The sequence below is a fragment of the Carassius carassius genome, chromosome 9 (genome assembly GCF_963082965.1).
Source record: "Carassius carassius chromosome 9, fCarCar2.1, whole genome shotgun sequence".
NCBI lineage: Eukaryota > Metazoa > Chordata > Actinopteri > Cypriniformes > Cyprinidae > Carassius > Carassius carassius.
Window position 1 is genome coordinate 18,145,403 of NC_081763.1, and position 23,869 is coordinate 18,169,271.

Sequence of the window (23,869 nt, forward strand, 5' to 3'; positions counted from 1 at the left end):
ACAGTGCCATATACAAAAAAGAAAAATATAGCTAACATAAACAGCTCTTCTCCTTGACATTATATTATTCACACAACATACTGTACAAAAACATGTACTACGTCTGGATGCACAGTGATTAACATGGAATCGGCATTAAACCCTTTTTTGGCTAAATAAAATGAATAAATGTAGTAAAAAAAAACTATTTCAAAATAATAAAATATGTACAGTTGGTCATTCTACCCCATATACAAGAATGTCTTGGAAAAAACTAAATGTGCACATGAAAAAAGTAGGAATTAGAATGCTCCAAGTAATTTTTCTAAATATTTTTGATAGCTACTTGCTAACTGAAGTTTAATGAGAATATTTTTATTCTATAACATCTACGTCCCAAAAATCCAGTAATTCCCATTCCCTTTCGGTGTATTGTGTGTGCATTAAAGCAGCTTCTAAATGGGTTTACACCAACACTTCAGTACATTCATTTCACTATCCACTACTGTTTGCCCTCTAGCTGAGGGCCGTTTTGACAAGGTCGAAGATGTCCTGCCTCAGCCCTTTGGCGCAGTCTGCCTCTTGGGCCAAACGCATGAAGCAGTCGGTGGAGAGGGAGGGGTTAAGGGGAGCGGGATGGAGCCCCTGAGGCTGCAGCAGTATGGATAGACAAGCCTGGCCCAGTCGCAGGTACGAGTAGCGCTGTGAGAACCAGTACACTTGTGGCAGCAGAGACCTCAGCCAAGCTCCCTCAGTTCCACTGTCAGAAGATGATGAGGATGATGACGGAACCTTTTTGGAACTCTGACAGGATTTAGAATGTTGTTTGGAACACCCAGACACTTCAGTTTTAGTCAGCTGTGGTGATCCTTCAGGACCCCTGCAGACCGAACCTGCATCCATTTCGCTGGTGGTTGTAGTGACATCTTTCAAACAGCAATGTTTGGTCAGGCTCCTTATAACGGAGTAGAGAAGGTTCACACTTAGGTCCTCTGCTGACCGTTGTAAACCAGGTACTAAAAACCTACAAGCCCCAATCATCACTTCGGCCAATGGGGATTTCTGAAATTCCTTCTCTACTGTCAAGCATGATTCCACCTCGTCCTGTGGTCTAAGCAGCCCACCGGAGGCTAGAGAGGACAGAACAAGACAATTTGTATCATGCTTTGACATCTTGTCTTTGTTTCTGTCAGTCAAGCGACAGCCGTGTAAGTAGTGGAGAACCGGTAACAGCATCCCACTCTTTACATCCTTGATCCGGATGGCCTCACCTTTAGGTTTCTGGGCCTCCCCAAATCCTCCCATCAAGAGGGCTCTAAAATACTCGGACCCAATGTCTTTGGCTCCCTCTTCCCCAGTGACAGCCTCGTGACTGGCTAGTAGAACGGTTCCATCGTCAAGGAGGAAAGATAGGTCATGATTTGCCTTCAAGTAGGGACATGACTGGTTTTGTTGCAGTTGGGATTTGATATCCAGAAGTTGGGTTGTCTCTGTTCTGATCTGGCAATCTATGCTACAATTCTTTCTGTCCTCTTTGGAACTTGACAGCAGACTGGAGAGGCAGCCAATCAAAAGAGACACATACAGGGACTTAAATGTTAAAGAGGACGCTTGCTCAAGAGGATGCAACCAACCGGCAAGAAATGTCCTATATTTGTCGGATTGTCCATCTTCGTCACCATCGCCATCATCATCTTTTTCTCTGTGACAGCCAATCAGTTCGAGAGCTGCTGCCAGCCCTCCACTATCCAAAAGCAGCTTCTTCAGAAGAACTCTATTGCTGCAGAGGAATGAAAGAAGAAGGTGGTCAAGCCAAATACTGGGACATTCATTTTATTGTATTTCTATTACTTAATTTAAAAAGACATTAAAAATACAATTCCTACGTGTAACTACTCTAATACACCTCTTTTCTGATGATATTTAAGATATTTATTCAAGTTGACTTCAGTATTTTTGGTTGATGGTTCAAACTGAACTTTTCATGAAATGTCAAGCTCAGTTAAGGTTGGTGCAGCTCCATAATAACTTGATATCCATTAATTAATAATGCAACAGTCACAAGTAAAAATCCAATTCATTTTCTTCATTGGGGAATTGATTTTTAACAGTAACTAGACATACTCTGAGTTACAAGGTTGTTCATATTTTGTGTAGTTTTTGTTGAAGCAATCACCCCACATTATTTCAAAACATTCTGTTCAATAGCAAAATTCATGGTGAACAACTATGATTCCACAAAGAAATCTCTGCCAATCTGATAAACGAAACAAGCAAATCAAACCAAATGTACACATAAGCACCCACCCACTCCCATGACAACTTAAAAGAATTTGTGCGTACATATTTTGAAATAAATGTAAAATATATTGTTTGATATACACAATCAACATCTATAAATCAATAGTTTTATATTTCGCCATAATTTTTATTCTGACTACGTTGTTTGCAGTGCTCAATGGTTTGTCTGTCTTTTTGTCCGAATTTCTTCAAAAGAAAATCTGTAAGTTTGGTTGGCTTGATCAAAGGTATTTTTCAAAACGACAAAAACAACATTGTTTACTTTTCTATGAACTTGACATTTTTTAAATGATATCTTTTTTAAACCGCTAACACTCATATTTGTCATTGACCCATATATATTAAGCTTTAAACCAAATTAAAAAATAAACCCTGAAAGTCAGTTAGTCATACCTGTTAATCAGAGGCAGAGAGAGGACACAGTACAGCTTGTCAGATTCAGAGCCTGACAGCACGATGTGTGAAAGAACTCCAGTGCCAAATCCAGACTCGCTCTGAACCCTCAGATTACTGAGCAGAGTCAAACCTGAGGAGCCAGAAACATTTTAGCTTTGAATAAACTGCAGTCTTAAAGGGGTCATATGATGTGATTTCATCTTTCTCTTTGGAGTGTTACAAGCTCTTGGTGCATAAAGAAGATCTGTAAAGTTGCAAAGACTAAAGTCTCAAATCCAAAGATTTTTCTTTATTAAAGTCAAGACTAAAACACCTCGATTAAACACGCCCCCACATGTCTACGTCACTATGTGGAAATATTTGCATAATGCCGCCCAAATGTTCAAGCAAAGAAAGAAGGCTTGACTTCAGTAACCGCAGTTAGTGTTAAAGCAGCCGTGACAGGGAGATGCTGTGTGTTTCTAGGCGAAAGCAACAGCTCTTTATTTGGCCTTCTGAAAGTAGACGCATTTAGGAATCTTTAAGACACACATTTTATGGACGACCGTTTCGTGACCCTAGGAGAGAAGGTAATTCTGACTTTGCTACAACAATCTGGCGCTTCTGAATCAGCTACTGTAAGTATGTTTTGTTATTAGTTTAAGTGTTTGCTATTGACTGTTCAAATGCGAAGTTTTGCATGTTGTGTGTGTGTGTGTGTGTGTGTAAGAGAGAGTGAGAGGGTCACATAGTGGAGTCAGCTGTCTTAATCATAATCAATATGTGGCTTGTGTACTGCAAACACATATGAGATTCATAACTGTGTCATGCAACGTGGTTCCTCTTTCGGGCTTGAACTGATGGTAAAACTAAGCATATTATTAACTGTCTTTACATTTATTTTGAAAGATGAAGCTCATGATTATGGAAAGGGGCGTTACATTTCTTACAAGTGCTTGCAGTGTTCGGCCAATCACAGTGCACTGGGTCAGTTGGCCAATCAGAGCATACTGTGCTTGTCAGAAGGAGGGACTTTTGAAGAAAACGACCCGTTTGAGAGAGGCGGGGCATAGAGTAGGGTGACCATATGAGCCATTTTCGCAGTACGCGAACATTAAAGCATGTCAAAATATTGTATTACACCAAATACACAAAATAATGATCTTTAAAAAAAGCATCAGATGACCCCTTTAAATACAACATGAATCAATATGGTATATTAATAAAGTCACAAACCTAGTTGTGTGATTTTGCCTTTGACTTTTTCCGACTGTCTGTCTGTTCCTCCGTTGCGTCCCCCGATCTCCTCTCCTCTCACACACAGTCTCTGTTTGATCAAAGCCACGGCTCCAATTCTGACCAAAGCCTGGAAGCAGTTTGGGTTGCAGCTGAGGCGCCCAAGCATCCGAAAGGATCGCCCACTGGGGTCATGATGCTGGGTGAGGTAGTACAGCAGCCCGGAGAAAACATTTGTGTTGACGAGCGCTGTGCTGGGGTCTGAGGCGTGGGAGAAGCGTGACAAGAGCAGAAGAATTGGGGATTCTGGGGCCCAGGCCTCAGGGTGATAAGGATGTTGATAGACTGGGGTTTTAGACATCACAGGGGGGCTGTCCAGGGGGACCACACTATAGAGAGAGGAGCATGTAGAGGAGGATGAAGTGGAAGAGGTACGGAGCCTCTTTCTGGGAGGAGAGGAGATTTGGAGGGGAGATGAGGAAGGTTGCTCAGATTGAGGGGTGGAGGTGCAGGAAGGCTGTGAAGAGGAAGGCGACACTGGTACTGTTCGAGGAGATACTGAAGTAGAAGAGGAGGAGGAGGAGAAGGAAGAGTAGGGTCTGATGGGTTTGGAGCGGGCGGAGGGAGAAAAGTGGGGCGGACGCAAGGTCGAGATTTGCAAGAACTCAGAGTAAGGTGGTGATGGTGAGACGGAGGATTGAGGGCTGCCCCCAAAGACATCACTTCCACATGGAGATTCAGTCAGCTCACCCTCAGATGAGATCAGACCCTCAGAAACCAGCCAAGACCTGGAGGAAGAAGCACAGACAAAACTGAGCAACATACAAGCACTTTCTCCATAAAACACATAGATCAATGATGATTTACACAGCAAATTCCAAAATATTAAACTGAAGCTATATGATTGGCATCTTCATACTTCCAAAAGTTACTGGGAAAAAAAGGTTATTTTTAAATTAAAACATTTTGTTTATGAAAATGTGGCAAGAAAAGAATAACAGCAAGATATTAATGCACTAGTAATGTTTTAAAACTTATTGATAAATTGTCAAACATGTTTAAAAATATATATATATTTGGTTTAATTTTCCTAATCAAACAATTTTTTTATTTTTTTTTATAACTAAAACTAGACAGTAAAATTGACTAAGCTTGATGTGACACGAAAATTCAAAACAAAAAAGTTGTACAATTTAATGCTACATATCATATTACTGATCAGTGCTGTTAGTCTGCCTATTGTGAAAATATGGTTATGATGTTCATTTTAATATGGAAGATTTTGTATGTTCTGCTTTTGGTAAAACTATGAATAGCGGACCTGAGACTGAGGAAGCTAGAAGATCCCGAAGTCTGGTCTTTGCTCACATCCTCCCTCTTGTTCCCTTCAAGAGCTGAGAAGTCAAACGAGTCAAAAGACGAGGTCATCAGTTCAGAGCATGGAGAACTAGAGGACAGGCTGGCATCTATCTTTCCTGCGGTCGGTTCTTCTCCGTGAGCAAACTCAACCAACCGCTTAATCAGCAGGGGCACCAACCCGAGCTCCTGCAGCTGCTCAAGAGCAGATTCATCGTAGACAAAGTCCACGCAAGCTAGAAAGGCGAAGCGCGTGAGTGGATGGTTTTGATGAGCTGATAAAAAGCTGATCAGCACCTCCAGTCCCCCGATCTCCTTTACTTTGGCCCTGTTCACAGCCTCTCTGCAGCACAGGCACAGGGCCTTGAAGAACACACCCGACTTCAGAGGATCCTTCTTCACTTCCTCTGCGAACTTCTGAATGACTCCCAACGAACCGACCAGCGGCCTCAGGCAGCCTTGAGAGCACAAGTTAGCCAGAGTCTTCAAAGCTAGCTCTTCCAAAAGTTGACCACCTTCTCCTGAGGCGAGGAGCCCGAGCTGAGCCAAGGCCCCGGACCTGGACATGTCTCTGGCACACTCTGCACTGCAGCCTCTGCTGAGCTCATGAATGGCACGAAGTGACGCCCGTCGCAGACCTAAAGGGTACTCTGGAGCAATAAACAGAGCTAGAGATGGAAGAGCGCCTTGTGAAAGCAGCAGAAGTCGGTTGGCAGGCGTGTCCGAAAGGTAGACAAGTGCCCGGGCAGCAGATTGGACACATTCCACCTTAGCAGCACAGAGTTCAGGGGCTGGAGTCAATGAAGAGGGAGAGGATGGAGGTGGAGAGAGAGACAAGCAGAGCAGGAGAAGTGGAACACCACCTGAGAGAGAGAGAGAGAGAGAGAGAGAGAGAGAGAGAGAGAGAAAGAAATATAATGATTTTATGGTTCTGAGAGTTTTATATCTAACTGTATATAATGGAGGAGAAACATTTTTATTATTATATTACTTTTTGGGACTAACCTGCAGAGTGTATCTCAGCAGAACCCTCTGGGTCCATCGCAAGATTTCCCAGAGCTCTTGCTGCTCGATTTTGCACTGTCTCCAGAGAGACATTCCTCTTGAGGACATCCACTACAAAAAAAAAGGTCACATTTTATGATTATAACTATTTATGCAAACAAGCAGCATTTTTTGTTTCAAAGATTTTATTTTTTGCTGTGATCTCATGTGAGTGACAGATTGCTGGAGGTCATCAGAGAAGAAATGTCATTGCAAAGGGGAGAGGAAGCTATTATTGATATGATATGGCACATGAATTTATGATTAATGATGGATTAGTAGTAATAATGATATGCACTGATGAATAAATTATAATAATCATTGCAATATTCCAAAAATAAAAAGGACTATCAATTCTGAATTCATAAAGACTTTAAAAAGTTTATGTCATTGAGGGATTTCACGGTGCCTTTTTTTTTTTTTATGACCGCATATAAAAATAATATAAAATATGTGGAAAACCACTTCAGATGTCAGTATGCACAGTAACTGGTCTTTATGAAGCCTTTGAGTGACTTACCAACAATAGATACGCCATCAAGCTTTCTTACCTAAGAGAAGAAAAAATAATAAATGATCGTATACAAAAAATGAAAGCTGCATATATATATATATATATATATATATATATATATATATATATATATATATATATATATATATATATATTAACGCAAGCTATATATTAAAGCAGCATCTTCCTTACTTCTAGTCTTGTCTGTTTTTCAGTGCAGCAGTTCGCCAGGATGCTAAGTGCCAGGTCCAGAAACTTTCTGGAGCTTTCTGGTCGCCTGAGGAGATCCAGCAAAGGAGGGAGTCCTCCTCGTGATTGGTAGCGGGATATCCTGCCGCCACCTCCTTTGATATGCTGCATACGAATGGCCACAAGTGCCCTCCACTGACCAGCTTTAAGTCTCTTGTCTGCATCCCTGGCTTTGTCACCTTCAGTTATGGACTTATTGTCTGCTCCTGTCAGTCCACTGCTGTGACTGTCTTTTAAAGTGCGTGTTTTGGACAGCTGAGCCAAACACCAGGTCAGAGAGGATTCTGGGAGAGTGGTGGATGCCTCTGAGGTGCCGTTTAAACTTTTCGGAAATCGTTTAATTCCTTGTTCTGAAGGTTTAGACATGATGAACCAAGAGTCCAGAAGCACCTCCCCACCACCACTCCCTGTTTTGTAACTTAAATTAATTTATCTTCTTAAAATTGTAAGGTACAACAATATTTCAGTGTCATTAAATAACTTTGCAACAACACCAAACTCTTATTATATGTAGAATTACAAAAATAAAAAGAAAAGAACACAATAACTAATACAAAATTCTCCTATGATTGACACGTTCCATACACAGACAAACAAGCATTCGAAAAACTACAACTACCATGTTCATCAATTAAAGCAAGCCCAGAGCAATGGCTTCTGGGATATGAAGTATTTTACCCAATGCGATAGATTTCATTACGGCCTACAGTGGGAGGTAGGCCACAAACAAATAAAATCCTTGACAGTGCTGCCTAAGATTAGTATATTTGGGTGTATTTGGATGTTTCGATGAAGAGTGAGAAGGCTTCGTTAACTTTTCATCTTACTCACGTCCAATTTCCTACGCGCTACAAAGCGCAATCGCTTCAGATTTGCACTGGCGCCATCTTTAGTAGAGCAACAAACAAGAGAGTTTTTTTCCAGAAAGGGAGGGGTATTTGTAGACTCTGTCTCTTTAGAGCTTATGGGAGTTGTAGTTTCAGAATAGCTCAATTGTTGACTTTATTTAACACAAAAGATAACGGAGCAATAAAAACGGCATAAATTAATGTATGCAGACATTTATTTTGCGATAAAGAAGAAAACAGGCTGTGTGTTTTGACTTTCTACCTTGCCCGCTAAACACTTGTAAAAACAATGGCAATCATTTCCCACAATCCCCCGTCACACACTATGGCCATTTCCGGGGAAAGGCACAACAACACCCTGCTCGGCGCTGTCTGGTGCGAACGAAGTCGTTGTTATTATCATCGCTGTAGTCGACGCTCGAAAATAACTCATCGCTGGAGTTGTTAAAATCCACGATTAGTTGCAATAACGCTCGACGAGATTAATATAAAAGAACTGCAACATGGAGGTCATTGAGTCAATTGTCACAGACGCCATTGAGGTGGAAGACTCAACAACTACGGTTACGACTTTGGAGACCGAAAAGTCCAAAGCAGGTAAGATGTGAGTAAGTGCGTGCAGCAGTGTGTAAGTTGGGCATCGCCCGCGAGGAGGACACAGTGAGCCTGATGCTACAGATTGGCCTTCACACCAGGTTTAGGTAACTTAGAAAAGAAGCTTCAGACCTCCAAACAAAAGAATTATTACGGTATGTTTTAATTAGTGTGCATTCCTAATAGTTTTCTTTAATTGCGTGGAATATTTTCTAATATTTTAGATGCAATATGTATACACACATTTGTGCAATAATGGAACAAGTTGAAAAAAAGTAAAACAAATGTAAATTTTGAGTATATTTTAGATAACCTGAGAGATTTCTGTCGTTCCATTGTCCTTACAATGCTTCAAACAATTCATAAAGACATTAGGAAATCATATAAATTGAGCAGTTTAATCCAGTAAATCTTGTAAAGAGACACGATCACTTTATATGAAGAACATAATTTAGATTTTAATTCATTTATGTTATGCATTAGCCAAAATTAAATGTTCATCAATAGAGTGATGTTTCTTCAGAAAACTCAAATTACACATACACATATAAACTGAATTGTGATATGTTCTCAACCTTTAAAAGATTTAGTCTTTAAGTCTTTAAATATTAAATTTCCAACTAAATATCCATTTAGATTCTTTTTCTGAAATAACTAACAATCTTCTAATAATCTTTTTCGTTCAGAGTTTGTGTGGACACTTCAAGCTACATGGCATCTCGTCCACGTTCGTCTGGACATGGACCCAGAGTTCGACCAGCCCGTCTGCAAAAAGAAGAAGCTGTGGGAGACTGTGGCCGAGAGAGTGACTGCGAAGCTAAGAGCCGAGGAGGGCACAGACGTTTCAGTCAAAGCCTTCGAATGTGACCTGAAGTGGAGAAACATGTTGGCGACGTATCGCAAAAATGCTGAGCGAGCCAAGAGACTGGGAACCAATAGTGTTCACTGGGAGTTTTTCAAGGAGATGCATGAAGTGCTGGGAAGGAGCTACGAGGAGGTTGAGGCTCAGCGCAAGGCAAAGCTCAATGGCACCAAGCTGGGCAAGGCCATAGCCAGCAAACGATTTACTCCGATACTTCCCACACCCACCGCTACGGCTCCGCAGTTACCTAACGCCAGGCCTCCTCAGGATTTGCTGCAGCTGTACCTGGAGCTACAGGAGAGGAAACTGAACATGTGGGCTCAGCAGAAAGCGTTGGAAGAGAGGAAGATCGAGGCCATCAATAATTTGGCACGTGCCATTACTTGCCTGTCCCAGGACAATACCTTGCAAAACCCCAAAGAGGGTGTGTCGGACACCCCTGTATCCCAACAATAGGAATTAGTTGTGTGTTTATCATTGTCTTTTCAGCTAAGAAATTGGTTTTTATTTTTAGGGAAATGCCCGATATGTTGAACCCTTTTCAGATAATTAAAAAGACTTGAATTAAACAGCAACTTGTTGAAATATGCTTGGTTTTCCTACCCTTCATTATGAATTGCACAAATTTAAATGAGAAGATTAATTCATGTGAAATGAAAAAAGGAAAGGTTGTATATAGTATTTTTGTGTTTTAATAAAAATCATAGAAAATGTTTGTCACTATTTTTTTTACTTTAGTTAAAGCTTCCTTCATGCCGCCAAATAAAACTAAAGCTTCTCAAACATTTCCACTTTCGTTTAGTTTAAGTGGCAAAAAAAAAAAAAGTACAAATATTTTAAAAACTTGTTTCAATTGTTGCATTCATGTAAAATGAAAAGGAAAAATGTTACATTATATTTTTGTTTTAACCAAAATCATACAAAATGTCATATAATCAAAAATCCATTAATTACACACAGAATCTTAGAGTTTTAAAGTGATAGTACATCCAAAAGAGACAATCCTTTCATCATTTAAATGTCTTTCCAAACCCACAAGACTTTTGTTAATGTCGAATACACAAATTAAAGTATTTTCAGTGAAACCTTGGTCCATTCCATCAAAACTTTGATGGTTCAAAAACTTATTGTGGTGCTGCTTCAAATGTCCTGTAAAGCAGATTCACCACAGTCTCCCTCATTTTTACCCCAGCAGCATCTTTGCTTACCTCCTCCATGTTTTCTGGTGTGTTTCTCTCTATCAGTCCCTTTGTCATGTCCCCCATGTCCAGATAAACATTGTGTAATATACAAGCAGTCAGAACCACTGATTTCGCCTTGTCGTAGTTGCCCATATCCAAATATCTCAATTTCTTGAACCGCTCTTTTAAGTCCGCCACAGCCTGGTTGATTCGGCCCAAATGGTTCCCCAGCGATCTGTTGTAGAGGTTTTCCTGTGGGTTTTGACCTGGTGGGAATGGAGTAAGTATTTGTTCTGTGAGTGGGTATCCGACTCCGGCTATCAGGCAGGTTCCTGGAGGCACCATCTCAGGGTTTTGCCGAATCCTTTCGGCTAACGCACGTCCTCTGTCTTTTTCTGATCCTTTACTGATGTGACAGTAGATGAAGCGACCTTTGTCATTGCAGACCAGTTCCAAGTTCAGCCAGGAATCTGGATGTGGTTTGTTCTTTGGTCTCTTGGCTTCTGGAGTGTCACTCTCGCTGTATGGTTTGGCAACACGCAAGCGGATGGGGATGCGTGTGTCACCCAGCACGCCGAGCACTCGAGGGATACCTCTCTCTTCCAGACCTTCATTACAGCTGCAGAAGGGAAGCAGATGTTGCAGGGCTTCCTGTCCTACAGGGCAAAAAGAGAAGACAGCTGTATAGTGAGTAAACCTGCTTAGTGACTACAATAAGCAAGTGTAATTTAATTATCATTAATATACTATTATAATCTCTGTTATTATTTTGAATAAGATTTTGATTTGATACTTCTGTCGTCATTTAAATTTTAATGTTTTAGACTTTTTTTGTTTTGTTTTAGATTCTAGATATTTTATAGCCCTAGATTCTGAGATATAATAATTGTGTGGACTAATTAACCCTGTGGTACCTGTCGGCCACTGAATGACCCGATCCTTTTGTGCGGTCACTTGATCACAGAAAGAGAAGAAGATCCTGTAAATATTTCCCTTTTTCATTTGGAAACTAGAGGATACGCTGCAAAAGCTGATGCGTTTGGACAGGAGAGTTAGGGACAGGAGGACAGTGTGAGACGAGGACAGTCGAGCTCTTCCAGTCAATCGCTTCTTGCTTGTGTTGCAGCTTTGCAGAAAATGTATCACATACTGCAAGAAATAACAAAACAACATGATGAGAAGCAGTGCTTCTCAACCTTTTGAATTCTCTCTTTTTCTATTATAATTTGCTATAATATTTTATAATATTACTGTATATATGAGGCTGCATTTATTTGATAAAAAAATACAGTAAAACAGTAATATTATATATATATATACACACACACACACACACACTGTTTTTACTGAGTTTCTTATCAAATAAATGATAGGTCAAAATAAGATAATTATTTCAAAATCATTTTACATTTTTTAATAATCTTAATTACTCCAAACTTTTTTAGGTATTTCTAAATAAAAATATTTTATTAGGAAGAAATAAAGTAAAAAATATATTTTGCATTACTTTAAAATTAGACTACCTCATGAATATTTATGTTTTATTTTAATACTTGTTTTATCTTAATTTAAACCATTTCATGTTATATCGAGGCCCTTTGGTTGAGAACTATTGATGTAAAGTGAGAAAATGAATCATGAAAATCACTTTAATATATAAAAGAAAAGCACATGAGATAGCTAGCTGATCTTACCTGTACAGTACGATTTGCCCAAGTGGCTTCAGGAGCGCGTGCCCGCTGCACGGCTGTCCTGGACTCGGACCGCTGAGGAACGGCTTGTTCCGCCTCATCTGGTGGCGCTGAATCCTCCTGTTGAGAGGTCGTCTGCTCCTGGACCCGGGCCACCAGGTCAGCCTCTATCATCTCTTCCACTGCACGCTCCAATCGATGCTCAAGCTCCCAGCTAGACAGCTGCTCCAGTTCAGCCTGCATTGCGTCCATCATCGCCACGGTCTCTTCACGAACCTCCATCTGGAGTCAAGGGATGAAGCTAGCAAGTCAGCGTGTCTAAAAAAAAAACATACGTTAAACGTTGCTACAGAAATTCAACAGGGTAACTGGAATACATATCTCAGTTTGAGCAATAATGAGGGTAAAACCAGTCAGATATGTCAGTAAGTTCGGATCCAAGCATTAAAACTTCACCGAGCAAAATGAACGAACGAAGTAAACTAATATGGATAGCTCAACCAGTGATTGAGTCAACAGACAGACGCGATTTTGAAATTAGATAAAAGTGTTGAAAACTAAATTACTTAGTGGCGCGAACATATTAATTAAAAACCCATACCAAAACACGGAGAAGATATTTGAGTTGCAGGACCTTTAAAACAGACGACCATCTCTTTCCATTAGCTTCTGTTGTTAAGACAGATGTACGGGATCTACTGCGCATGCGCACCTTCAACACTCTGATTGGTCCTGGAAGATTTCATCTCTCCAAGTATTCAATAAATCACGCTTAAACCTACTATTATATTAGTTACTCATTAGTCCTAGATAACGGCAAAGTGATAATACAGTGACAAAAAAATGTATAGCAAAAAATAGCGTAAATTATATGTCTCTTTACGAATCTTTATTTTAGAGGGTAACGTTAGACTATTTTTCTCTTTTAACTTGTTCTCTACTAGACTCGGTCTGTATTTGATCGATACTAGTAGTGAGTGACTGGATCTCAATGTATTGGATTTAAATTTTTTAATAAAATGTTTTTTTTTAATTGCAGTTTCATGATAAAAATAATTTAATCAAATTCACGTGAAACCTGTTAAAATAATTAGCATTAAGCAATACTAATTTCTAAAACTCAACTCTTCTTTGAAAATAATTTAAGAACGTTTTATTAAAATACTATTTATTGAAACCTACTGTTTCGTATACTTGTTGATCAAGTCGTAAGCATATTTCCAGTATGTAACATTTCTGCTATTCAGCTAAGTAACTTACATCTCACTCTTTCATCAGTCAAGCCCTCCAAATACACTTAACTCATTACGAATCAATCAGACGTCCGCGTGCGAGACGGTTCTCTGTTCAATGAATCGTCAGTGATTTCAATCTAAATCGTTTGGGTTCACTGAGAAGTTCCAGGGCACCTAAAACCCCAAATATTACACAAGTCTTTGGGGAAGGTTTTTGCAGGAATGTGATTGTGTACCGTTTTCTGTGTACATTTTTGTGTGTGTGTTGCTAGGTTTTACTCATACAGAAACTGAAAATGGCATTGAAGTTGTTTTTCAACTAATTTCAGTAATATTTTGAAACACTTCTGAAAACTCTTAAGTGAAGAAAGCACCGTCTTGCTTTTCATATTTCCTATTTCTTGTAAATGTTCTTACCCTTAACTTTTGTTGCTCTTTTCTTTTGTTCTGTTGTGAGTTGTTATTCTGTTATATAACAATTATATCTGCATGTTTATAGATAACGATAAAAAAAACTAAAGCCCCAAAAGCGACACTATTGAAAAAACAGACGTTGAACATTAGACAAGGAGTGGAAAAGGGCTGATTTTAATTCATTCAAACTCAGTTACAGATACTGCAGCATGATTTTCCTTTCCGTTTTTAACTTATTGTTTGTTTGTTTGCAAGAGCACTGTGAAGGAACACTGCCGTCACTCAGAAGAATAGGGGGGAGTTTGCAAAAACATTAGGATTCTCGGTTTTGTTTTTTTGGGATGAACACAATGTCAGCATTTTTGTTAAAGTTAAACATTCACTTGTTCAAGCAACTGTGCCCAAAGGCTTCATTCGTATTGATCTTTACATTTTAACTTGATTCTTTTCCACCATTTAAATTGCCACACACACACACACACACATACAAAGAAAAAACCTCACTAGCATTTACACTCCCCTTTGATTTAAATACAAATTCAGGGAATTAAATGTCAATACTTAAGCTTCCAAACAAATATTCAAAAAGAAAGAGGCAGACACTAACCCCTCCAACACAAAACTGTAAAGAAACGTTAAACACACTTGTGGAAGCAACAATGAGATTGGAAAAATGTATTTACAATGACAGAATTCACCTTAACCATGTGCTATGTATTCATTTACAGGTATATCCTGACGGCATCCATGCCCATGCTGACGTTCAGCAAGTTCCATGTGCATTTACACTATATTATGTCGGTAACATGAATCGGTTCAGCCTATGGCCTTTTGCCCCCCAATAAAATGATGCAGGATCTAAATAAGAATTATAATATCAATACTCATTAACACACAACAGTATACTGTAAATGCGATCGGTAAAGTGGGCATCTGAAAAACTTTACAGCCCCAAACACAAACCCACCCCACCCCTAACAGATTGAAACACACAAAAAGCACAAAACGTTCAACTCTCCAAACATAACATTTGCATGAATTAAATAAGATGCACAGGTTTAAATACTCCGCTATCTAACCACCTCTGACGGGTGACTAACAGCTGTCTGACAAATGAGCAAATCATTCAGAAAACAAGGGAAACGTTGTCAAATCAAAATGTGCCTGTGCCAAATGGGACGTTGTGATTGGTGGATTAAGCTGTAGGTGAACTGACAGTGAACATGGGAAGGCTTTGCGGCATTACAGTGAGAGTAAGCTGCTAGTGCTCTATGGGACGTGAGGAGGAACAGGGAGAGCGATTCAAATTCTCAGCAAAGTTACGATATCACACAAGCCCACTCTCACTCATGCTCTTTTTGTAATTCAATACACACCATCATGTTAAAACACGTGTTTTGCCTGTCCACTGTTTGGGACACTCTTTACCCCCCCCGCCCCCAACCCCAACCCTTTATCAGCAGTTCCTCCTTCACTGCACGGCTTGTTCGTTGGCAGTGCTGCCCGAGTCTTGAGGCTTCATAACATCAGGAAGCTCAGGAGGGCTAGAGAAGGCCTCTATTCTTAGAGGCTCAAAAGCATCATCTGTGATAAAAGAAACAGACATGGCAGGCAAATTCAGATAACAGATATCACATAGCGGGATAAAAAACAAGCGATTGAAACAGGAGCTCACCGCTGATGCGAAAAGCCAGTCCTACTGTGGCCGGAGCCTGAGGCCTGGCTGTCTGGTTTGTGAACCCAGAGTCTCCGAGAGTCTTACTGTCTTCTAGCAGCATGTCATCCTGCAGGACATGAAGAGATTGTTTAATAAAGGGCATAATATACTCAAAATCACTTCAACTCTAACTAGTCCACAACAGCTTAATTTAGATTTGTGTGTGTGGTCCTTCATAAATTGGTCATTCTTGTTGTGCAGTGCATGTTCCCACTGTTATTGTCTTAATACACAGGATAAAGTATTAAACTCACAATTTTTTAAAGAATGTAATACTATTAGTTTGTAGAATTTGATCTTAATTTTTAATGTAGAATGTGTTTCATACAAAAAATGTATTCCTGGGCATGCTGTTTAAAGTAATTCGATTGTTTTTCACTTTCCATTCTGTTAATCCTGTAAATGTATCTGGTAAATCTACGAGTCAATAAATCCCTGAGATAAAATGGGTGGGTTTTCTTAGCTTAAGGGGTTTGAGCTAATATTAGCAAAGGATTTGATTAATTCTGGGATGTTTTGTGGTATTAGTTTGTGTTACACACATTAACCTTACTATTCAGAAAGAAGACTCTTATGTTCACCAAGGCTGCATTTATTTAATCAACAATATAGTACAAACAGTAATGATTTGAAATATTAATACAATTTAAAGAACATTTCTATTTTAAAATATTCTCAAATGTAGTTTAATAATGTAAAGAATGCCGTTTTGGAGTTTTATACTCCAGTCTTCAGTGTCACATCATCATTAAAAAATCATTCCAATATGCTGATCTGCTGTTCAAGAAAAGCTGTTTTTTTTTTTTACAGGATTCCTTGAATAATATAGCTCAAAAGAACTGCGTTTGTTTGATAGAAATCTGTTGTAACATAAATGTTTTTACTGTCAGTTTCGAACAATTTCATGCATCCTTGCTAAATAAAAGTATTCATTTCTTTTTAAATCTCTTACCAACTCCACATTTCCTAACATTATCTGGAATGTTTTTATTACTACATACCAGGAATGACCCAACTACATACAGCCTTCAGGACATACTGAAAAGAAGTGTAACATTATGTAATCATTTCTAGATCAATGAATAATCGTCATCATCAGAACTTTCTTTGCTGACCTTATAAAGTCTCTGATCCTCTGGCGCTCGCTTTAGGATGCCCTCCACAATCCGCTTCAGCTCGTAGACTGTGGTGGACTCCTTAGCATCTGTGAAGATGGTTGTCTTGTGACGTCTGATCATCAAAAATACATCCTGAAAAAACAATAAAGAGAGTCAGATATTCAACTTCCAATCCAATCTCATTATCGTATCGTAACACTTCCTGATCTATACTAAGATCAACCCTCCACAAAATTCAACTCATGGCTCATTTAAACCCTACAGAACATTTAATGTCCTTCACACAACACAATCAAATATAAATAGTATTAGACGAATAATAATGATGAATGAAAACAAACAACTAACTTCTAGAACTCAACTCCAAAGCGGTGTTTGTTGTAATTCACTGGTGGAACAACCACTGGCTTTTGAAATGAAATAATGAAGAGAAGAGCAGATGGTGAGCAGCTGAATCAACGCGCTGAGTGCTGATGAAACGCTGACAGCTGCAGTTGTGTTGACTTGTTGTTGACTTAGTTACTAGCAACACCTTGAAAATCCAGCGCGTTTTGTTTATACCAACAGATAACCAGCATTGCGAGGGGCTGAAAATGCAATAATATAATAATACTAACCGTAATCATGATTAAACAACGTATAAAGACGCCGCGTTATTGCAAGTTGTCTTTTAAAAATGGACGTGCAACCCGGAGCTAACGTTAGCAACTGACGTTACGACAGGACAGAAACATGCAGCGACCAATCTGCGCTCGATAGTCTGTTTATTATTCGTCAATATTTATCGATTTATAAGGACTAGATGAGCATCTAAAAAGGCACAGCCCAGAATGATCAATGACCGGACCGTTCCTTCATTATGAAGCTGTCATCCAATCAACATCGCGGTAAACAGCCCCGTCTCGGCTCCAGAGGGTGTGCAGCTCATATACAAATACAGAAAACAAACCGTGTGCTCATCGCTTTATAATATTGGCTGACCAGACCGGTCGTCGAGCGCAATGTACTCCCAAACTAATTAGTAACACAAGTAGATGGGGCGAATTTAGCAGGAAATGTTAGCCGGGCTGCTAAAAATATTGCGAAACAAAGAGGACTGTGTAAAGGCTGCGTTAACACGCGCTAGCCGCTTCAGTCATCAGCTAGCTTGCTCATAACCCTTCACAATTACATTTTCAAACTACAAAACGAAGAAATACGTTTGATCTAGGTTTCATTTGCTTCCTCACTCACCATGTCTCTACGAGTGTTTCGCTGACTTCTTCCACTATCCCACGCTGCACTGCGGAAATCAAAGCGCTCGAGCCAGTCCTCCACAGTCCCAGACGTCTTTGCGCGAGCGGCGTGAACTCTTTTCTGTGCCGGAGACGGTCGCGCCCTAGCGGCCTCACGTCATTCAACACTTGTTGCTCAGACACAAACCATTTTAATACAATTTTAATGTACAGCTTTGAAAAAGTAAATCATTGTGCATTTAGTTATTATTTATGGTGTAGCATCAACAATTGTTTTCATTTGGATTAATGGAAAAGCCGCTTACTGAGCTGTTTAGTGTACAGAAGTTATCTGGAATTGTCTTGTAAATACAAATGGATATAAAACATACAAAGACAGGACAACAACAGGAGTATAAACAGTTCATTCTGAGCAAGACCTTGATGGAATAAACTATGATGTTGGGTCAACATTATAAAAGGTTTATTTGCAGAAATACAATAGCCACACAATATCCTTGGGATTGCCTGGAATTCATAGGAATATTTGTGGATTTATTAACATTAGATTATCTTTGCCAGCTCAATCTGGTCAAAACAGTTATTTATAAAACGTATATTGAACCAAAGAAAAGCATATCTTTTCCCACTCCTTTCCAAGTTTGTCATTTTACAGATAGTACTACTCTCCTTAATACCTTTAATGGTATGTATTCACAATGCAGCAAACAATTTCTATATGAAAATCACAAATAGCATCTCAGTCTGGGTCTCTATGACTTTAATGTCTCATTATTTTTCACTGGACCTAAGGTTTGAAGTCATATGTTGGTTACAATAGGCACACTAGCAACAGAGGAAACAAAAAACCCTGTTTTTTTTATTTATACAATCTAATGACAAGGTACAAAAACATTACTACACAGTAATAACATAAAACTGTTAATTCACACTGCCTACCTGTTGTTGTTTTTTTCTTTCACTTTATGAAACAACAACAATGCAGTCCGCTGATTCTCCTGTCCTATAATGGTTTCCTCAAAAACTTTAATTTCTATTTTACTAAAGAAAGAAAGACGTGAACATCTTGGATGACATGGGGTGAGTAAATTATCAGGAATTTTATATTCTGGAAGTGAACTAATCCTTTGACTTGTATTTCGACCATTAGTGGGTTTTGACATGAGGCAGAGTAAATGACAAAAAAAAAAAAATGTTAACTCATTTTTGAGTTATTGTGGTACTATCCCTTTGTTCCCCCTTTTAAGTCTAATTTTCAATGTTTAAAAATGTAAAGACATTATGTTTTTATTTAGACTACTGTTGTCTTTTTTCTATAGTTTGATAACTGAAGCTAAGGTCACAAAAAATGATAACTCACCTAGCTGTATTTGCGCATATTTAACGACTTGAGTTAATGACTCACTCATAAGAGAGACATGTCGCCATATTGGTACACAGTGTTGGTCTAGTTATTCAAATAATGTAATATATTACTATAGTACTCCTTTCAAAAGTAATATTGTTAATATTACTTTCTGGCAACAGTAATTAGTTAGACTACTAGTTCCTGCAAAAGGTAATATTACTACAGTAACTAAGTTACTAACTATTACTGCCCAACATTGTCGGTATGAATCTTTGTGGTCAACGTGTTCAAATGATTTGAGTCACTGGAATAAACTAAACTCCCTACCACTACGTTACCTCAAAAAAGCAACAGGGCACACAACAACAACGTGTGGTGACAACAGTCCTGTGAATGATTACAATACTTCAGAATCATGATTGTATTTTTTGACCTCACACACAACCTATTTATATACACAAGAACTAACATACAAATACGTGTGCATATATGCCTGGCGAAGCTGTAAGTTAGCATGTCTGATCAGCACAATATTAAAACAGCTGTTATACGTGTGTATGTTTTGTTTAGGGGACTTTACATCGGAGGATTACTTGGAACTTGCAGTAAGTTACTTAAAATAAACATCTAAAACTTACATCAGTTTCACAAGCGGCCCCATCTGCTAAAAAAGGTGGAATGTTATTTTAAAATCATTGACTTTATTAATTCATTTATTTATAAGAAAGGAAACGAGAGCATTGTCCATTTATTTTATGATATTTTTTTTTTTTTTTGGTGTGATTTAACATTTTTAGTTAAAATAATACAAACTTTGAAATTTGACTTATAAAACAATTGTTTTATTTTTAGATGATACTTATGTTTAATTTAAATGATTGCATATGTTATAAATGTACTAAATCACAAAAACCTACTTTACTGATTTTTAAATAGTCACGACCTTCATACTTCAACATCAGAATTAACTTTGACTTTAAATTACTGTTACTTTTTTACTATTATTTTCTTATGTTTATCTCAGTATTTGATTTGTTGTGATTGCTTTTTTGATGCATTGGTTCATCAGAATGTCAATTTATATTATTTTAAAGTGTTGGAAACAATAACGAATTACATGTTAAACTAGTGAGCTCATATGATATTCACAGCATTGTTATTTATGGATTTTGTTAAATCTGTATTAAAAAGAAAAACGATAAGGAAGAACAGTTTTTCCTCCTTTCATTTTGACACTTCCTCCTCCAGTCCAGTTAGTGGCAGCAACGCGCCAAAAGGTGGCTTGCCAACATTACAAGAATAAGACGATGACAACAACAACAAGGCAGCCCAGTAAATGAGAGACTGAGGTGAAATGCAACTTTAAAGATGATGTTTATTAAAGAGGAGAGTGAGGACACGTGTGATCCAGAGCCCTACAGAATAGATAGTGTGCACGAAGAAGGTTTGTGTCCATTTTTGACTTTTATTATTATTATTTAATCGTTGTGGAACCAGTTAGAGCTAATCTGATAAAGAATATAAATGACTACAAAATGCATTTAAACCAGTTTTTCTTGTTTGTCCTGCATGGGTTGATTTTCGGTAATTTATTGTTGTCTTTCCGGCCTAGTGAAAGTGAAAGAGGAAAGTAAAATTCTGAATGAAGTGGAGGAGAAACATCAGCATCAGAAAGCTCACGATGTCCTCACTGGAGAAAGTTCACTGACTTGCTCTCAAACTGAAAACAGTTCCTCACAAAGCAGCACTCAAACAACAGTCAGAAAGACTTTCACCTGCTCTCTGTGTGGAAAACAATGTGCCCACAGAGGTCACCTGAACGATCACATGTTAACTCACACCGGAGAGAAGCCGTTCACTTGCCCTCAGTGTGGAAGGAGATTCTCCCGCAGAAGAAAACTTAATGATCACATACTAATTCACAATGAAGAGAAGCCTTTCGTCTGTCCTCAGTGTGGAAAGAGGTACAAACGTAATGAACACTTTCGAAGTCACTTACTAAGTCACGATGGAGGCAAGCCCTTCACCTGCTCTCAATGTGGAAAGAGTTTCAGTTATAAACGAAGCTTTAATGATCACATCAAAGTTCACACTGGAGAGTGTCTGCACACGTGCCTTCAGTGCGGAAAGAGCTTCCTGAATAAAGGACATCTTAAGGATCACATAAAAATCCACAGCGGAGAGCGGCCTTTCTCTTGCTCGCAGTGTGGAAAGAGCTTCATCAGTAAACGAGACGTTACATCTCACATGAGAGTTCATACTGAAGAGAAGCCTTTTAAATGCCTTCAGTGTGGAAAGGGTTTTGCGTGGGCAAGCTGTCTGAAAATCCACAAGCGCCACTCTCACTCGGAAGAAAGGGAGTTTACCTGCGAGCACTGCAATAAAACGTTTGTTTTAGAGTCGTACCTAAAGAGACACTTGAAAACTCATCAAAACGAGAAACCCTTTGTCTGTTCGTTTTGCGGGAAAAGTTTTTTATGGCTCCTGTGCTTCAAAGCACACCAGAAAATACACGAGGGTGTGAAAACCCATGTTTGCTCCGAGTGTGGGAGAGCCTTTGCTACTGCCAACTATTTGATAAAACACCAAAAGGTCCACACCGGAGAACGGCCGTACATGTGCTTATACTGCGGAAAGAGTTTCAGTAAGAAAGCAAACCTGGAAGAACACGTAAGACTGCATACTGGAGAGAAGCCGTACACCTGCACTCAGTGTGGAGGCAGCTTCACCTCAGCTAAAGGTCTAAGTTATCACAGAGGAAAGCAGTGTTCCCAAAGTGTGCCAAATTCATGCTCCGTTGAAATCCAGATAGTGTCAGATATGCCCAAAGATTGCATTTCTACCAAAAAAGCAATTACATCTACAACATTAAGTGGCGAATAAGCCTTCATTCAATGTAAATGGCAGCAGAAAGTCTGTGCATATAGTACTTTATTGTTAAAGAAAACTTAAGGTAAAGAATTAAATCTTAATTTTTTCATAACACATAAATGTAAATGTAGACCTTATGTAGCTCTGCCCCGTCGTCTTCTGTCTTCCCACAGCGTGAAGAACGTATGGGTCGTACCACTCGTTTTAAAATCTTCCCGGTCTACTGACATCTGCATTGAAGATTACAATGCACGTGGTAGCTTCTGATTACTCTATAATAAGTAAATCCACTTCAGATAATTACTTTTCAACAGTGATGCTACAGAGCTACTGCAAAAACAGAAGTTCAAAGAAAATAATCTAAAGATGGCTGTGCACTTGTTTCTCTCACACATATGGTCTATAGATATATTATATATTTAGAAAGGGCCAAGCAAAGTCAGTACAGACGCCTAGTAATACATAGTAATACATAAATAAAACAAGCATTTTTGTGCATATATATATATATACAGGTCCTTCTCAAATTATTGTTTTAATACTGATGATTTTGGCATACAGCTCATGAAAAAACCCAAAATTCCTATCTCAAAAAATTAGCATATTTCATCCGACCAATAAAAGAAAAGTGTTTTTAATACAAAGAAAGTCAACCTTCAAATAATTATGTTCAGTTATGCACTCAATACTTGGTCGGGAATCCTTTTGCAGAAATGACTGCTTCAATGCGGCGTGGCATGGAGGCAATCAGCCTGTGGCACTGCTGAGGTGTTGTGGAGGCCCAGGATGCTTCGATAGCGGCCTTAAGCTCATCCAGAGTGTTGGGTCTTGCGTCTCTCAACTTTCTCTTCACAATATCCCACAGATTCTCTATGGGGTTCAGGTCAGGAGAGTTAGCAGGCCAATTGAGCACAGTAATACCATGGTCAGTAAACCATTTACCAGTGGTTTTGGCACTGTGAGCAGGTGCCAGGTCGTGCTGAAAAATGAAATCTTCATCTCCATAAAGCTTTTCAGCAGATGGAAGCATGAAGTGCTCCAAAATCTCCTGATAACTAGCTGCATTGACCCTGCCCTTGATAAAACACAGTGGACCAACACCAGCAGCTGACATGGCACCCCAGACCATCACTGACTGTGGGTACTTGACACTGGACTTCAGGCATTTTGGCATTTCCTTCTCCCCAGTCTTCCTCCAGACTCTGGCACCTTGATTTCCGAATGACATGCAAAATTTGCTTTCATCCGAAAAAAGTACTTTGGACCACTGAGCAATAGTCCAGTGCTCCTTCTCTGTAGCCCATTTCCTGCACACGCCTGTGCACGGTGGCTCTGGATGTTTCTACTCCAGACTCAGTCCACTGCTTCCACAGGTCCCCCAAGGTCTGGAATCGGTCCTTCTCCACAGTCTTCCTCAGGGTCCGGTCACCTCTTCTCGTTGTGCAGCGTTTTTTTTGCCACACTTTTTCCTTCCCACAGATTTCCCACTGAGGTGCCTTGATACAGCACTCTGGGAACAGCCTGTTCGTTCAGAAATTTCTTTCTGTGTCTTACCGTCTCGCTTGAGGGTGTCAATGATGGCCTTCTGAACAGCAGTCAGGTCGGCAGTCTTACCCATGATTGCGGTTTTGAGTAATGAACCAGGCTGGGAGTTTTTAAAAGCCTCAGGAATCTTTTGCAGGTGTTTAGAGTTAATTAGTT

General features: G+C 39.2%; 5 protein-coding genes across 9 annotated transcripts; 2 read left to right on the plus strand and 3 right to left on the minus strand.

Annotated features, from left to right (window-relative positions):
- Positions 1–181: 181 nt before the first annotated feature.
- LOC132149137 (armadillo repeat-containing protein 5-like) lies at positions 182–8,104 on the minus strand. Its single transcript, XM_059558106.1, has 8 exons — positions 7,886–8,104; positions 6,998–7,461; positions 6,812–6,842; positions 6,253–6,363; positions 5,213–6,110; positions 3,892–4,679; positions 2,674–2,806; positions 182–1,759 (listed from the first exon to the last, which is right to left on the minus strand). Exons 2-8 carry the CDS (start codon positions 7,418–7,420, stop codon positions 496–498), a joined length of 3,648 nt encoding a protein of 1,215 aa, XP_059414089.1. The 5' UTR covers positions 7,421–7,461; positions 7,886–8,104; the 3' UTR covers positions 182–495.
- Positions 8,105–8,222: 118 nt separating this feature from the next.
- On the plus strand, positions 8,223–10,073 carry LOC132149138 (uncharacterized). Its single transcript, XM_059558107.1, has 2 exons — positions 8,223–8,499; positions 9,183–10,073. The coding sequence occupies exons 1-2, from the start codon at positions 8,406–8,408 to the stop codon at positions 9,812–9,814; spliced, it is 726 nt and encodes a 241-aa protein (XP_059414090.1). The 5' UTR covers positions 8,223–8,405; the 3' UTR covers positions 9,815–10,073.
- A 145-nt stretch (positions 10,074–10,218) lies between these two features.
- On the minus strand, positions 10,219–13,207 carry LOC132149153 (uncharacterized). Of its 4 annotated transcripts, none has more exons than XM_059558132.1 (4): positions 12,832–13,207; positions 12,234–12,512; positions 11,454–11,688; positions 10,219–11,195 (listed from the first exon to the last, which is right to left on the minus strand). In XM_059558132.1, exons 1-4 carry the CDS (start codon positions 12,934–12,936, stop codon positions 10,483–10,485), a joined length of 1,332 nt encoding a protein of 443 aa, XP_059414115.1. In that variant the 5' UTR covers positions 12,937–13,207; the 3' UTR covers positions 10,219–10,482. The 4 variants fall into 4 exon arrangements, with proteins under 4 accessions (XP_059414115.1, XP_059414116.1, XP_059414118.1 ...); XM_059558133.1 differs by having other exon boundaries at positions 12,865–13,206; XM_059558135.1 differs by having other exon boundaries at positions 12,234–12,548; positions 12,865–12,949.
- Positions 13,208–14,030: 823 nt separating this feature from the next.
- On the minus strand, positions 14,031–18,104 carry elob (elongin B). 2 transcript variants are annotated; one of them, XM_059558137.1, is made up of 4 exons: positions 17,948–18,104; positions 16,712–16,846; positions 15,555–15,663; positions 14,031–15,463 (listed from the first exon to the last, which is right to left on the minus strand). In XM_059558137.1, the coding sequence occupies exons 1-4, from the start codon at positions 17,948–17,950 to the stop codon at positions 15,351–15,353; spliced, it is 360 nt and encodes a 119-aa protein (XP_059414120.1). In that variant the 5' UTR covers positions 17,951–18,104; the 3' UTR covers positions 14,031–15,350. The 2 variants fall into 2 exon arrangements, with proteins under 2 accessions (XP_059414120.1, XP_059414122.1); XM_059558139.1 differs by lacking the exon at positions 17,948–18,104 and adding an exon at positions 17,063–17,176.
- Positions 18,105–20,599: 2,495 nt separating this feature from the next.
- Positions 20,600–22,661, plus strand: LOC132148592 (gastrula zinc finger protein XlCGF57.1-like). The gene is made up of 2 exons (XM_059557293.1): positions 20,600–20,747; positions 20,910–22,661. The coding sequence occupies exons 1-2, from the start codon at positions 20,666–20,668 to the stop codon at positions 22,178–22,180; spliced, it is 1,353 nt and encodes a 450-aa protein (XP_059413276.1). The 5' UTR covers positions 20,600–20,665; the 3' UTR covers positions 22,181–22,661.
- The last annotated feature ends 1,208 nt before the right edge of the window (positions 22,662–23,869 follow it).